The 18076-nt window shown below is 27.4% G+C and overlaps 1 protein-coding gene across 3 annotated transcripts in view; it reads left to right on the forward strand.

Annotated features, from left to right (window-relative positions):
* Window positions 1–11975, forward strand: part of Syn1 (Syntrophin-like 1) — a 372537-nt gene extending 360562 nt beyond the window's left edge. For all 3 annotated transcript variants that reach the window (XM_089179568.1, XM_015325465.2, XM_089179569.1), the window contains exons 7-9: window positions 2621–2838; window positions 6242–6459; window positions 7151–11975. In XM_089179568.1, the coding sequence (XP_089035694.1) occupies window positions 2621–2838; window positions 6242–6459; window positions 7151–7243 (529 nt within the window). In that variant the 3' untranslated portion in view covers window positions 7244–11975. The remainder of the gene's footprint in view (window positions 1–2620; window positions 2839–6241; window positions 6460–7150) is intronic.
* The last annotated feature ends 6101 nt before the right edge of the window (window positions 11976–18076 follow it).

Here is an 18076-nt window from a genome sequence, read left to right on the forward strand (position 1 = left end):
TAATATGTTTTTTAACGATGAATATTATTGAATTTATTTATCGTCATTCGTACAATTTTTGTATTCAGATTAAACATTTGCGTTTGTAAATTTAACGATATAAAGCAAATATACACGTATATATAAATATATAGATAAAAATTACAAATAGAGAAAATTTGGATATCGTTTTAAAAGTACGTAAATTTTGTTTATAACTTTATTCCCAACGTATATTCCCAGGACAATATAAAATTTTGCAATAACCGATGGAAAACTAGTACAAAAATAATTCGATTAAGGCTCGTAATTTTACCATCGACCGACAATGGTTCGACATCGGGTTTAATATTTTGAAAAATTGCCAAATCCTGTTCTCATTCTTTCTCTCTCTCTCTTTCTCTCTGTCTCTCTTTCTCTCTCGTTTCTCTCTCGCCCATTTCCCGATTTCTATAGTGTATTCGTTTCGTTATAACAGGATGGTTAAAATTGTCCGATGGCGAAAATGCTTGATTAAAATCTCGAGAGCGTAGCTATCATTTTGGATTTGAGGCAGTTAAGCGTCATAGGAAATATCACATGTCGGTTGGTTTTTATCGAACGACCAGAAGTTCCTATATATCCGTATAATGTGACTATTAATCACGTTCATCGAATATCGCACTTTAATTCAAATTCATAACTATCACCAAACAAACTTTAAACTTATCGTTTGTAACGTTACACTGAAGATACAATTTTTACCGAAATCCCTTCTTAAGGGGACCTTCTACTCTGAGCACCTAAAAAAAAGGCTATTTTCGCGAATTTTTTCCAAGAAAACTATAAAAGATATCGATCTAAAAGTTGTTGGGTTTGTTAAATTGAGTCTTAAACTATATAAATGAATTTTTATTTTTTCATTTTAATTAATTTTTTATTGCAAAAACAGTAGTATAAAAAAACACCTTAAAACTTTAGTGCTTTGGTAGCTCCATCAGAACTTGAGAATGGCTTACCTGAATTATAAAATTCAGGTTTTTACCTGAAATTCAAAAGACCATTAATAAAATTTATTATCGGCCCATTACCGGCACTTATTATCGGCCCATTACCGGCATTTATTATCGGCCCATTACCGGCATTTAGTATCGGCCCATTACCGGCATTTATTATCGGCCCATTACCGGCATTTAGTATCGGCCCATTACCGGCATTTATTATCGGCCCATTACCGGCATTTAGTATCGGCCCATTACCGGCATTTAGTATCGGCCCATTACCGGCATTTAGTATCGGCCCATTACCGGCATTTAGTATCGGCCCATTACCGGCATTTAGTATCGGCCCATTACCGGCAATTATTATCGGCCCATTACCGGCAATTATTATCGGCCCATTACCGGCAATTATTATCGGCCCATTACCGGCAGTTATTATCGGCCCATTAATGGTAGTTGATCATTGGCCGATTAATGGGCCCAGCAATGGGCCACGTTTTATTCAAATTATTAGCCCATTAACATCATCATAATTTAATAATCTATATATCATCATCTTCAGACAGTTATATATTTCTCTATGTCTGATCCCCCGAAAAATATACCTGACAATACGAAGGATTATACAGATTACAATAAAAAAAACTGCTTGAATAAACAATGAAAGAGAAAGGGATTGAACAAGATAAGAGTCGTCCGTGCGCGCCGAACGCTCAGGAAAGCGGTCCGAGGTAGTTACGTTCAGGCAGCAAAAAAATGTTGTTAGAGACATCGGATCTTTTTGAAATTTTAACACAATATTTCTACATATATATACATTCGAAAAATGTAAAAAAAAAAAAAAAAATTTTTTAAAATTGCAGAGTAGAAGGTCCTCTTAATCAATTTTTTAGTCTCCCTAGAATATAATAAGAAAGAGAATAAGATAAATTGAAGATGAAGGTGGTGGTGGTGGTGATGGTGGTTACGAAGAAGAGAATAAGAGGGGTAATGTGGGAAAAGGAGGATTTGTTTCGAATATTCTCAAACAGGGTTGCCTAAATGTTACCAAATTCTACGTGGAAGCATTGAAATGTCGGAAACATTTCCTTGAATGTTTCGAACAGCAGGAACAGTACCCATTTTGATGATACACAACTTCCTTTCTCATCTACTTTGAATTTCTCATAGACGCTTTTAATCGATTTTAAGATGAGATATATTATATTACCCCTTTAACAAGGTCTCCTAAAGTGCTAATTAATTTGTTATGATCTACTTAATGTATCTCTCCTCAAACTGGCAGTTATTTTTTATTTTTTACATGTTTTAAGTAGATTGCACCGTAGGATAGAATTTTTTTTAATTACCTTTTTTAAATATCATTGGAAAAAAAAATCACATAAAACATTTTAACATTAGGTTTGTAACAGTAATGAAAATTTTTCAAGATTTAATTTATATTATTATTATTTCGATTAATAAAAATTGAATGTTTAACTCTCACGATTAAATTATAATTATTATTGAATGGCATGATTTGTAAGAAAAAAAAAAAGAACCAAAATTTGACAAAAAGATATAATTTAGATGATAATAATAATAATAATAATATAGACTAAGTTTTAGGTTTGTGCTTAAAAGGTTCGTTTAACTTTAAATTACCGTATATAATTTGACAGATTGGTTTCATCACCGACAAGACAAAATGAGGCAGCGGCTAGTAGTAGCGGTGGATTTACGCAGCACGGTGCCACGTTCGCGGTTCGCGTGGGTACGATCGACGGCGTCGTAACGCATCATCTGCGTGCTGAAACACGAAGGGATCTGGCAGCTTGGGCAAGGGCGATTGTTCAAGGTTGTCATGCAGCAGCCGCATCATTACGTGAATATACCGTTCGTAAGTTAACCCTTTTACTTCAACTTCCCGTAAAGTATTCTTATTATTTCCTAATTCCCATTTGAAAAATATCGTCATTTGCTAACACGTATTATTTAAACAATTATTCAAATCATTGACATAATTTATGAATTATTTTAAATTACATTTGAATCTCTCAGAACATTAATTAAAATGTTTATTTAATGCCTAATCATTTTTGTCAATCTTGTAGACAATTTGTCAATTATTTTACCTTTCTTGTTTGTTAACACGTGGATCCTAACATTTTTCCAACACTTGGAATATTACGTGAATATACCGTTCGTAAGTTAACCCTTTTACTTTAACTACCCGTGAAATATTCTTATCATTTTCTAACCCACATTCGAGAAATATCTTCATTTGCTTACACGTATTATTTAAACAATTATTCAAATCATTGACATAATTTATATATTATTTTAAATAACGTTTAATATCTCAGAACTTCGATTAAAACGTTCATTTAATTTATAATCATTTCTGTGAAAACAATTTTTCAATTGTTTTACCTTATTTGTTTGTTAACACGTGGATCCTAACATTTTGATCAACATTTGGAATATAACTTCGAATGAATTAAATGTTAATTTTGATGAAAATTAATTCGTGAGTCTGTAAATGAACATTTCGGGAGTATTTCGCAATCTTAATCGGATATGAAAGATTAATAGCATTATATTATCGCGTGCATGTATTCGAAATACAAGATTCCTAGGGAGTAATTAACGCATATCGCATGAAATGGTTGGTCGTTGCACTTAATCGAATTCGCATCGTTGAACGGAATGAGCGACAAAGGGTGGAGAAATGAAAACGTTCGTTCTATCGTTATAATTAAATAAGTTTTTATCGAACGATAACGATATTTTTTTTTTTTTTTTTTTTTTTTAATTCAAAGATAGTACACACGTGTTATTAATTCATCTGCATAAATAATTTACACAAATTGCTATCATTTCAATTCGGTATTCTATAATGCGTGAACGGTTTATGTAAATATAAATACTCGGGATGATGTAAAACGTAGAAATTCATTGCCAATACTTAAATTAAAAGAAAAATATTTAAAGATTGAAGAAACATTTTTTTTTTTTTTTTTTTTTTTTTTTAATTACTAATACAAATTATTTATTCGATGGCAAAGATTTGTTCACATCCAAAGTTTTATAAAAAAAAAACATTTCAATATTTGTAGTAATTTAAAAAAAATGTTTAATATGTATGTGAACGTAAAATAAATATGAAGTAAATTTAAAAATGATATGTAATTTTAATAAGTAAAATATCAAAAAAAAAAAATTACGTATAATTAAAAAAAAAAATCTTACAAATAAAACAACACATTCGAGATTTTCGTTCGATTTTCTTTTTTTTTTGTCGATTATTATTACTTGTATCCATCCAAATTCACTGATTGAATATAACGTTGGAACAAAAAATTCATTCAATACAAACATAATTTTCCAACTTCATTTTCAAATATTTTTAGCAAAGAGAAAAAGCTTTTCAAGTTAATCAAAATTTTCATTATCGAACACGTTCGATCGATACATTTACCTTGAGATTTTATTTTTCATTAACATAAAAACAAAAGTGACGTGTCATTTCGTAAAGGATAACTATTCAGAATGAAAAAAAAAAAAACAACCAAAAAAAAAAAGTTAGAAGAGCCAAACGAATGATAAAAGTATGCAAATGTAATTGGATATCTGCGAGCTCTCGGATAAATCGAAACAAATAAATCGAAAGAAAAGGGTTTAAACCTGTAAATAAATCTAATAGAAGAAAAAAAAAGGAACCAGAAAGAAATGGAACGAAATAAAATAAGAAAATAAATAAAGAAAGAAAGAAAGAAAGAAAGGAAGGAAGAAATGGAGAACGGAACGATGAAGTCAAAAACCTTTTTCTATTTTTGTCTCAATCCTCTTTTTTTATCTCTTTGTTTTTTACTACTTTTTATCTATCTCGTTCTTTTATCTTTTTTTTTTGGTTTTTTTTTCTTTCTTTTTTTTTTTTTAATTCATCGTCGTTTATCACGATGTTCTTTTAACGAAAGAGAACCGTCCTCGTACTCGTCGACGATTCGAAGCCGTTCGCTTCGATGAATTTTAATTTCTTTTCGTTCGACGATGAACGGCAATAATAAATCGAGATGGATGCCCGTTTCGCAGGAAACCTTTTTGTTCGCCACTCGTCGAATCCATCGATCATAAACTCTACCCCCGTGAGAGAATAAAAAGAGAAAGAGAAATAGGGATGGTTTAGAAGTAAAGGGAAGGGTTGTGAAGAGAAATAGAAGAAGAAGAAGAAGAAGAAAGAGAATAGAGAATATAGAAAGAAAAGAGAACGATAAAGGATCGTAAAATTGTTCGAGGTTGTATATATATATATATATATATACATGCATGTTATTGCTGGGAAAAACTTTACCATGGATTTTTACCATTGTACCATCTACCTCGATTCCATTCTACTTTAAAACGAACGAAAAATAAAATAAAAGTGTAGTAGGGTAAATGTTATGGTTATTGGCCGACACACTCTCTATAGTGATTAAAGATGTACATCTTTTTTTATTTTTTATTTCTTTTTCCTTTTATCTTTTCTTTTTTTTTTTTTTTTTCAATTAGCAAGAATTTCGATACCAATTATGGTGGTATTAACGGTTTAAATTGGAATCGGATAGGTTTTTGTTTGTAATTCAGATAAAGATAAATTGGAATAACGATTATGATTATTTTAATAGTATTGATAATTATTAGATGTACTAATTTTGTTTTTTAAATTAGTAGGTATGTTCATACCAATTAGGGTAGTCTTAATAATCTTTTATTTCAAATATCTACATAATAATGAATTCAATGTATTATTAACGTAATTATTAATTGTAATAAAAAAAAATGGGAATAATAAAAATATAATAATTAATATTTTTAATAATATTAATATAATATTATAAATAATATTAAAATATTATAAATCTAATAATATATTATTAAAAAAAATAAAAAACATATAAAAGTTAACAACAAAACTAATTGAAAACGAACGAACAAAATAATTATAAATAATATCTAAAACGAAATATAATTAATACCAAAAAAAATATCATCAAACAATTGTATATCTCGTTTCCTTGTTTTTTTTTTTCTTTCTTTCTTTTTTTCTCAAATCTCTTTCCTTTTTCCAAAATAATTTGTTCGAAGTGACGGAAAAATATTGGGAACCCTTTAAATCACGTGAAGGGAAAAAACCAGCCTCGAATCGGAGGACGGATTTCTCTATCGTATTTCTTTTTTCATCTTTTCCCTATCGTTTTTGTTTTTGTTTTTTTGTTGTTGTTGTTGTTGTTGTGTTTTTCTTTATTTTTGTTTTTTAGGATGCACGTGGCAGGGTAAAGCCTGCCAGTTGGTCGTCAATCACGAAGAGGGATTCTCGTTGTACGCTACTGGGACAAGGGGCGTCATTGGAAATGGCGTTAGTCCTGGATCACCACCAACTCCTCTTTGGAAAAGATCCTTTGACAAACTGAAAATGTCTGCTGACGATGGTGCACGTTTACTATGGTTAGATTTTGGCGGCGAGGATGGTGAAATTGTGCGTATATTTTCTTATTTATTTAATATTATTATTATCTACATTATTGTCTTACATTTCTATGGGTTTGAGTAATACATTTATGGGTTTCATTTAATTCGTTATTAATAAAGTCTTACAATTTATTTGCATTATTATATTATGTATTATTTTATTGTATAATATAAATTAGACAATATACTATTAACACTTTAATGGCCGCTCACACAACACGTGTGTGATAACCGGAACAATTGTTAATTATTGGCCATTATTTATTTATAACTTTTTATATATTGAAAATTATATAAAATTAAAGTTGTTGTTAAATCGTTGTTGTTGCTTTTTCTTATGTTAATTTTTTCGTGAATTTAATAAAGTTTCTTTAAATTAATTTTTCCAAAATATTTTCGACCTCTGGTGACGTTTGACTGCATAGACGTGCGGCCATTAAGTGTTAACATATGCTAAAATAACATTTGTGTGAAAATATAATGAACAAATAAATTATATTATATGCAATGAATAAATTCACATAGCTAAGAAACAACCACACTTAACATAGTAATGCAAACACATCATAGATTATTTTACTTCAATCTCAACATAGCTCAAAGTTTAATACAGTTGAAAATCAATAAATTCCGATTAAACTATAGTTTAATTTATATTTTAAAAAAAAACATTAATAATAAACATTATATTTCCACAGGAATTGGATTTAGAAAGTTGTCCGAAACCGATAGTCTTCGTTCTTCACAATTTTCTATCAGCGAAGATTCATCGAATGGGCCTGAGCGCATAGGGGTACGAGGGGCCCCGGCTGAGGCCCCCGACCTGCCCCCACATACCACCAGATCCGTCACTAGTGTATTTCTTCATTGAACGATTAAAAACCATAGACACAAACATACACGAATAGAAAAATGAACGAGAGACAGAACGAATATTACGAAAGAAATTGAATGAAACCAAAAAAATAAAAAATTAAAACAAAACATCAAAAATTGATATCAATTTAAAGTATATATATATATAAATATACATAAAACGATATTTATAAATTCAACAAAAAAAGAAAAAAAATTCTTTCGCTTCGTTCTGTCCTTGGAAATACATAATAATAATTAAAAAAAAAATTAATGATGATCGTAAAGACAAAATCATAAAGGATGATAAAAAATATCATGTTAGTTAAAAAATAATAAAAATAGTGGTGAGATGGTGGTTGATAGGTGATGCAGGAGCATGAAATTAAAAAAAAAAAAAAAAAACAGAAAAAACAAACAAATAAAAGTAATAAATAAAAGAACGAAATGAGGAAGAATCATCATAAAGATGAAAGATAAAAGACGATGATCGAGTACATTAGACGAACGTTTGTTCGATCAATAAAAAAAAAAAAAAAAAAAATTAAAAAAAAAATAAATAAAGAAAATGTTCTTGTCTTCGATCGCCTCTAAAAACGAGCCTAAATAATTAACTAAATAACCTATCTACCTAAAGATAAGAATTAAGATGATTAAAATTGACGATAAACGTGGACAAAACCAAACGAGAAAATTGAGAACGAATGTGAAAGAGAGAGAGAGAGAGAAAGAAAGAGATGGAGAGAGAACGAGAGAGCATAAAAAAAAAACCAACTAAGGAAAAAAGAAATAATGTAAGAATGAAATAAAAATTAAAAGAAAAAAAAAATATCAAACACACGAATAAGACAGAATTAACTCGTCCGTGAGAGAGAAATAAAATAAACCGAGTAAGAATAATAATAATAATAATAATAATAATAATAATAATAATAAATAAATGAAATGAAATGAAATGAAATAAAATAAATAAATAATAATAGTAAAATAATATTATTAATGATAATAATAAAATAAAACTAACGATAACGATAACGATGATATTAATCGAAAATCCCATTTGTTTTCGTGTTTATTAATAAAAAAAAAAAAAAAAAAAAAATTAAAAAATACAAAAAATACAAAAATGCGAATAGTATCCGTGCTGATAATGAATGGAATTTTTCGTTCTCGATAGGTGTAGAATAAATTTAATTTATCTTTTTCTTTTTCTTTTTTTTTCTTTTTTTTTTCTTTCTTACATTTAAATCGAGACGACTATTATCGTAAACGTTCTCGTCGTGCGCGATTATGCACTTTTGTTAATAATAGCGTTTCTCATTTTCAAGATGAAGATGTAAAATGTAGGAACGAATGATTTAATGCGATGAAGAATTTTAGTGAAAGACGATTTTAGAAAATGTTAACATCTTCGTCGATTTTGTCTTTTTTATATTGTTTTTTTCTTTTTTTCTTTTCTTTTTTTTTTTTTTGCGAATTCAAAATCAATGAAAAAGAAGATAATTGAAGAAAATTTAGAAGACAGATTTTTATCAAATGTAATTAATTAATTATTTAACAAAATTGTGTGAATTTATTAAAATAAATTGAGTGACTTATAATCGACGGTGATGTTAATTATTGTTCGAAAAAAAAAAAGAAATAAATAAAAACGTGCTGGCTGACACGTTGTTAATTTTCAATTTTTATTGTCAATTTCCGTGAAAAATACAAATGAAATTGTTCTCGAGATGAATTTCTGTCTGTGTGTGTGTGTGTGTGTGTATGTTCGTGTGAAAAAATTATTCGAAATTAAAAATGAACATTTTTTTTTCCAGAGAGTTAATTCTAATAATTTTCATAATAATTTTTTTTTTTTTTTAACAAAGCAGCATATCAAATGATTTCACTTTTTTAAAATAATTTTAACTAATTATTTTCACATAAAGTCAAAGGGTAATTTAAAAGTAATTAAATTATTATTATTATTATTAAATTATTTGTGTTTTGCAATGTGAAAAAAAAATGATTTTTGATATAAAATAATCATGAATTTTTGTCACATTTTCAAATACAAAAGTACTATCGAAATACCGAATGAAATAAAAATGAAATAAAAATGAAATAAAATATAAAAGAAATAAAAGATCAGAGATAGGAGGAAGAGAGGAGTGTTGACTCCTTCCAGGTGGAAGGGGAAAGTTCAAGAATTGTGTGTACGAGAAGTTCTCGAACATATGGGGAGGACTTAAAGAGTTTACTTCTTCGTTGATCTCCCTTTTCTCTTGGATAGAAGGACGTCAAGACAAAAACTTTTTCTCCTTCGAGATAACGTGTTCAGTTTCGGTAAAACGATATTTATATGAGAGAACGTACAAGCAAAAAGTTATTTCTTCTTTTCAAAACGATAACGTTTACTATTTTCCTTGTGCTTTTTTTTTTTATTCTTTGCTTTTCTCTTATTCTCAACTCTTTGGATTTCATTTGTGATCCTATCGAAATTTTTTACTTCTATTTTTTTTTTTTTTTTTTAATATTTACTTAAAACTACTTTGCACAAAATTTTCTTTTTCACAATATTGCTTTACTACAATTTTTCGAATTTTATTTAAAATAAAATAAATTATCGAACGATATTATTATTTTATTATTATCAAACAATTTATTATAAACAATTTTATTGAATTTGTCTCATATTAGATTTCTATCCAAGAATACGATCTTTAAATGACAGAAAATTTGTCTGACTTTAGTTTCTCGAGAGGAGATTAAAAAAAATAAAAAAGTAGAAAAATAAAAAAACGAAAACACGGAAAGAGATAAGAAAAATAAAAAATAAGACTAAGCCGGCACGTCGTCGTAGCTATTTTGTACGATTCGTATTTAATTAAAAAAAAAAAAAAAACAAAAAAAAACGCAACGTTAAATTTAAGATGCCAAGAGAAATTCGGTGTGCATTAAATAGAAAAAAAAAAAAACAAAAATAGAAAAAAAAACTAAGCCTTTTCTCGTAAGCTCTTCTTCTTTTCCATTCACGTTAATTATCATCACTCATTTTCTCTCAAATTCGCCGTCATAATAATTATTAATTAAAATTTAGGAACAATTTTGACTGATAATAAAAAAATAAAAACTATCATCGAAGAATAAAATGAGAGATTTACAACACGTAGCAAAAGTAAGTCACATTTCCTATAAGAAAATCAATTAATCTGATAATTATTTAACATTTTAATTAATTAATAACAAATTTTTAAGTGAAACTTCGATTTGTTTTTTTTTTTTAATTTTATTTAATTTTATTATGTAGCACAGTAATGATAAATTTATTCTTCGAAACTAAGAATAATTGTACATTAATATTATTATTATTATATTATTAATATTATTATTATTATTATTATTATTATTATTATTATTATTGTAATAATAATTGAAAATGATCATAGTTTAAATTTGATTATGTAAATTAGAAAAAGAATAAAATATAAAAAGCAAGGATACACACTAGGAGTGGTTCCTCTTTTGTCGAAGATTGTTACACATGTATGCGAATGATATTTGCGTGCGTGTGTGCACATGAAAGAAAATCTGAGTATGCGTGTACTTATGTATGTATGTATGTTTCGTGTGAGTGTGTGTACATCTACGACATAAAATTAAGATTTTGAGATTTAAGTAGACATATCAACGAGAAAAGAATAAAAATAATAATTGAAAAAAAAAAAAAAAAAAAAAGAAGAAAAAGAAAAAAAGCGAGAAATATCGAGAGGAACAAAATAAAATTAACAAAATGTCAACGATGTCGATGCATCAGTACATCTAATCCATTTATCATCTTCCAATACAGAAAATAAAAAAAAAATAAAAAAATAAAAACCATAAAGAAAAAAACAAATCTCGAACTGATGACCGTTTCCTACGGAAAAAAAATCAATCGCTTTTACCGTTGATATGTGAATAGATTGTTCGCAATCGATGAATTAAAATTAACAGTTATAACAAGAACGAATAAAAGAAAAGATCAAGAGAAATTCAATGAAGAAAAATAAATAAACGTAAGAGAATAAGAAATTTCGATGAACAACGTGAGAAAGTGGTTGAACGACGACAACAACGTACGTAAACGATTAAAATAATGAAATAAGTAAATAAATAAATAAATAAATAAAGAAAATAAACGAATGAAAGGAAGAATAATTATTAATTAATAATTAATAATCATTATTATAATGATACTGAACTAAAAATAAAAGGGGAAAAAAAATATTAAAATAAGGTAAACACAGAAAAAAAAAAGGAATGCAACAAACGCAATGATAAACACGAATCTCTTAAAATAACGATAAATTAGTTGTGTGAAAATAAAAAAAAATAAAAAGTAAAAATTAAAAAAAAAAAAAACAATAAAATAATAATAATAAATAAGGAAAAGAAAAAAACGTGTCGTTGAGATGAGGATTCGGTTTGAACGGACATGCGCGCGCAAACTCTGTATTTTTCTAATGATTTTAAAACGTCGTGGTAATTCCTATAATGTCCGAATTAGCGTGTCGGATATTTTAAGCATTGCCATATTGTCGGCGTTATTTCCAGCAGTGTTCTATTTCGCTTTACTTTGTCCTAGGTTTATTGGACGTTAAACATGTATCTATGAGTTACCAAATAAACGAGAACGATTAGAGTTTATTATTGTGTTTAACACATCTTTTTCTCTACCTCTATATCTTTTAAAGAATAAAATATAATAATTATAAAACAACAATTAATTTTGACTATTTGAATACAACGACTCGGATGATGACGTAAAAAATTACGATAAACAATTTTTATAGGAAATTTATGTTAAAACCTCCGAATAAATGCAAATAAATACCAAAATTTATATTAATTTAATTATATTATATTATTTAATTTATATTTATATATTTATTTTATCATTATTCTACAGTAATAAATACCGAATTGTATTTATTTATATTTATTGATAGAATTTTATGATTGTCAAAAAGAAAAGACAATCTATTCTTCGATTCGAAAGATATCGAGAAAAGAATTCAAGCAGTAATTACGTAGATTATTAAGTAATTACAAGGCTCTTTTACGAGGCTCGTTTACTAGGCTCTTTTACAAGGCTCATTTACTAGGCTCTTTTACGAGGCTCGTTTATGAGGCTCGTTTACGAGGCTCTTTCACGAGGCTCTTCTACGAGGCTCTTTTACGAGGCTCGCTTACGGGACTCTTACGGGGCTCGTTTACTTTAGATAAGCAGAAAAGAATACAAGTTTCTAAAGTGAACGGATAAAGAGAGAAAAATATAAGGAAATATTTGTTTTCTACTGAAATAGCATGACAAAAAAAAAAACTTTAGAAGTTCGTCATTTTTATCACCAACACCGATTACCTTAGAAAACTTTTCCGATTTGTCTATCGTAGGCTCAAGGTAGAAAAGAAGAAGAAAACAAAAACTCGCAGCAAAATCTCATGACTTTTAACTCGTGAATCACTAACATCGTAAAACGAAAATATAAGGTAAGTTACTATAAAAAAAATTTTTGAAGAAGTTTTGAGATTGGTTTTTTCTTTTTTTATATTTTTATTTTCCAAAGTGCGTATTTTTCTCCGATTAAAATATCACACATAAAATAATAGCTAGAAGATAACAAAAAAAAAAAAAAAAAAACTTATTCATCGTATGGTATTCATCGTTCATAGAACGTTCTTCAATTAATGTTTATGGTAAACTTTGAAAAGGGGGAAACAAAAACGTGGCAAATGTTCAATACCAATTCATTTCTACATTGTACACTTCCATTCACTTCGAACGCAATTTGTAATGAAAGAATAACATGCATTTCGTCGATGCCAGTTCATTTATTTCATCCCTGTCGGCTCGATGTATTGTTCAAAAGAATCAAATTTTCTATCGATTATTCTACAGTAACTTTACTTTGTATAGTCATACATTTCTGTATACTGTAAGATTACAAATATATAACTATATATTTAAAGTTACATTTTATCATATAACTTTATTTTGATAATATATTTTTCATATTGAATTATTTATTTATACCTGTAATTTCATTCAAACAGCTTACATTTGCATTGATTTTTTTTTAGATATTTTATATAAAAATAAAATTTGATGAAAACAAACGAGAATACAATTATAATATATCGATTAATAAATTGATTTAACGTGAAATCATTTTATTTCGCTTTTATTTTTACTCTCTCTCTCTCTCTCTCTCTCTCTTTCTTTTTTTCAATACGTGTTTCAATTGCGAGTAATATAAACAAAAGAATTTGTTATATTTCAATTATAAAATTATTTTTTTTTACGGATTTAATTGGAGTAGGAAGAAAAGTTGATTCACGTAATTCGTATTTTCTCGATTATTGGATTTTGTTAAAAACCCCCCTTGTTGAACTTAACCGAAGTACTTGAAATTCTCGTGCTTTTTCCTATTCTTTTCTTCGTCGTAGAACACATAGAGAATACCTAAGTACTTTTCTCGATATCGTTGAGTTAATGTTCGAAAAAAAATTCCTACATCTCACCATGTTCCTAAAGCTTCCTAATTAGCATCAACAAATTTTATTTCACAAGAGTGAATGAAAAAGAGTGGGGAGAAAAGAAAAAAAAAGAAAATTCATAGGGAGTTCGAGAGTCTATTGAAATTTAAATGAGTTGCTTTAGTCGTTTTAATGATCGATCAAACTTTTTCTTCAAACTCTTATCGATTTTAAACATCGACAAAATTAATCAACAGAAAGAAATTAGAAAAAGATCAAAATTCGGAAGAATGTATATGTGTATATATCCCACTATGTTCGCGTGTATCAAAGATAAAGAAATAGTATTAATTAAATTCCATTCGATCAAATTAGTTTGAACATTGAACAATTATTGTTTTGTTCAACATATATGTACTGTTAATACATTAACATTAATGAAGTTATTACGGCAAACGTAAATGCTGATACACATTTGTGAAATTGACGATTAAATAACGATGAGAATATTTGTAAATATTCAACGTCAATATTTAATTACTAATATCATTATTTACAATATTATATTTGAAATAAGTTTGAATTGTATGTAAAAAAAAAAAAAAGATTTAAGTATAATTTGCGAGATCTCTAAATATAAATGAGATATTATCAAATGTGTATACTGTGTTATCTTTCTTACAGGTTGATGGTATTTGAAAGCTACATTATCGACGTATATGAAATATTTCTTATCTGCAAGCTCAATCAATTTTATATTTACGTAAATATGATAAGCGAAAAATTTAAGAAAAGAAAAATAATATTAAAGATAAAAAAAATGAAATTAATTTCCAATTCAATAAATTATAATTGTCATGTTAATATAATATTATATAACAAATAATATAAAACAACAACACAAAAATGAATTAGAAATAAAAGTTTTAATTAAAAACTTAAACTACGTACTACAGTATTTTTTTTTAATATAAACAAATTTTTACAACTTCGTCAATAGAGAAAAATCAATAGCATAGCAGAATAAAAATCAATATTGTTTATAAAGGAAGAATCGTATGAAAACGAAACAAAAAACTAGAAAATAAAATAAAAACCGATCATACTCGACGAATCCTTCCAATCCTATAAAAATCGATGACCATAAATGTTGCTTCCATAGGGAACAATTTGCTACATTCTAACTCTGACTTTTACGAGAGAGAGAGAGAGAAGAGAGAGAGAGAGATACTAATTGTCAGACCACGTATGTATCTAACTGGCTTTTTTTTTTATTTATTTGACTTTTTTTCTTTCTATTTTCTTCCGATTGGAAAAAGTTTAGTGTGGTCAAGTGAGAAATGATAGGTGAATCGATTGAAATGAAAATCATCGAACAAACGAAGATTATTTCGATGCACACCGTTTGATTCGTGACTCGTTTACTTTTTATTCCCCTGAGAAGTATCCCATCTCTCTCTCTCTCTCTCTTTCTCTCTCACTTTGTCTTTTTCTCTCATTTCTCTTTCTCTCTGTAAAACCTAGGAAATATCTGTTCCTCGTAAAATCCTTTGCAAATAAACATTGGTTTTTTTATTTTTCACATTTTTCTCGCTCTTCGATACATGTGCATTCATGTACGACTTTGTATTTTTGTATTATTCAATATTTTTTTGAAAAATATCGAAATATTTCGTAAAAATCCTATTTCTCAGAAATTCTTCGAAATCGTTCTTCTATTTTTTTTTTTATTATATTTTTATTTTTATTTTTTATTTTTTTTTTTAATATGTACACACAGAATACGTAGAAAAATTAATTTTCATCGCAAAGAAATGTATGCAGTTATCTAATGTGAAAGAAAAATTCAATTGCACTTTTCAGATGCGTCGTTGCATTTATGAGGGGGAAAAAATATATATATATATATAAAGTCACAGAAAAATGAACATTTTTATACTATTCAATTTTCTCCCCTATAAATTTTTTCCATCTACTGCGAAACAAGAGATATGACCCGTTCCAATTTTATCATTCCACTTTGTGTATACATACTGAAGATGACTCATAGCTAAATTTACATACTATTTTCACCGACAACCAATCTGGCTAACAGAATTTTTCATTTTTTCTTTTTTTTTTATATATATAGATATAATAATAAAACTCTTAAAAAGAAAATATTATACGATATTTAATTAGGTATAATTAATTTTTATTATTTTTTATTTAAGAGTCCCTCCCTATTTTTATATGACACAATTTATGAGAACTTTACTATAAATATAAAATATACAAATTTTATGACATATCAAAATTCATTAGTTTTTTGATTAAAAGAAATCGACATATTTTTTTTGTATATATATAAAATATACAAATTGCTCAAAAAAAAAAACACACAAATATTTAAATAAATAGAATCAATGTTAACCACTTTTTACTTAACTCTCTAATTTTGATGAATTTTAATTTGTTATAATTTATGCAAATCATCCTCTATAAATATACATTAACAATTTAATAACATTAAATCGTCGTTTTAAATTCTATAATACGAAATCCCTTTTCTTGTCAAACTATATTAAGTAGAAAATATTTGATGGAATGTGAAAAACTCGTAGTAGCTCGTGGAAAAAGAAGATAGGAAAGAAGAGAACCGAAGGAAGAAATTTAATATACGTTAATATCACTCTCTCTCTCTCTCTCTCTCTCTCTCTCTCTCTCTCTCTCTCTCTCTCTCTCTTCTGATAGTTTTCAAACTTATAGTAATAGTTGTAGTAGCATGGTGTAGTAGTCGTGTTGCTTTGTAGGTCGATGAATATCCTAAACCATTATCGAATGAGATTTCATGAACGTTGAAGAGACGCAGAGATAGACGTAGACAGAAAGAGAAAGAGATAGAGAAAGAGAGAGAGAGAGAGATAGTAATAGCACTGTTGTAAGATCCTTTGTTTGATCTTGAGACTACGATGACACTATCCAAAGTTGCAGTAATGTTAGAAATTCGTAACAAGCTTCCAAGTTTCCTATCAAAGGCAACATTAGATGCGTCTATTCCCATCGGTTGTTGGCTACTAACGATTACATGGTGAAATCAACGGTGCGAAAGATCGAACAATATCTATGAAAACAATTAATATCGATTACCTTAACGATACAACATATATAACATACAAATCATTATCATATAACGTTAAAATCGTTATCAAGCTATTTTATCTATCGTCCATTTCGAAAAACACGTTCATAAAAAAGATACATGTTTTCTACTTCATCTTCCAGTTCCATCTACTTTTATCTCTTTCTACTTCTTTTACCTCTATTCTTTTTCTTTCTTAACACTCAAGCTCTCACTACGTGAGCCAGAATATCCCCCATTCGATTTCTTATTTCTATTCTACTTGTATACTTCCATTTCCTTACTTTCATTTCCTTTTTTCTTCTTCATCTTTTATATTTCTTTCTATGTTTATTAACTTTCATTCATTTTAGTTTCTTTTTCTTTTTTTTGAAATATTATTTAAAGATATTTATATTTTAATAATATATATATTAATATTATATCAATTATTATATAATATACTATAATGTAAGTTACTAATACTTAGAATACTATAATAATAATATTTATTAATACTTAGATCACAATTTTAAATTATTCGATAAATACAAAATAATCTTAATATTACTTCTTATTTCACAACAAAATTCTTTGTATAATATTTATATTAATTGTAGAATTTTTTCAAAAGAAATAAAAATCAATCCTATAATTTACTAACAAAATAAATATTCCTTTTGTCTTTTTTGAATAAAAATATTGAAAAGCGTTTGATAAAGTTGAAATGAAAAATAAAAAATGAAATTTTCGTTGAAACTGAAAAAATTTTATTTATGAAAATTGGTCTAACAATTATAAACATTTTTTTAAAATAATTGAAAACAAAGCTTGTAAATTGCTAACAGTATACATTATCTTTTATGAGAATAAAGTTAGGAAAATGACTGTAAGTTTGGTTAAAGAATACAAATAAAAAAGAAACAAGAGATTGCTTTTAATCTTTAAAAAATTCTTTCAAAAGAAGCTGGTATACCAGTAAAGAACTAACGTCTTCCTTGTCGTCAGCATACTCTGCCATAAGCAAGGGCCTTAACTATATATATAAAGTTATAACTTCTAACAATAAGTTGAGTTATTACGCGTTCCGGAATTCCCACGGTGTCAGGTAATGGTAAGTCTCTTCTCTTTTCTCTCTCACTTTCTTAAGAGAGAGAGCGAGAGAGAGACA

The sequence above is a fragment of the Polistes dominula genome, unplaced genomic scaffold (assembly GCF_049000335.1).
Source record: "Polistes dominula isolate Pdom_NZ unplaced genomic scaffold, Pdom_raw_medaka contig_27, whole genome shotgun sequence".
NCBI classification, from domain to species: domain Eukaryota; kingdom Metazoa; phylum Arthropoda; class Insecta; order Hymenoptera; family Vespidae; genus Polistes; species Polistes dominula.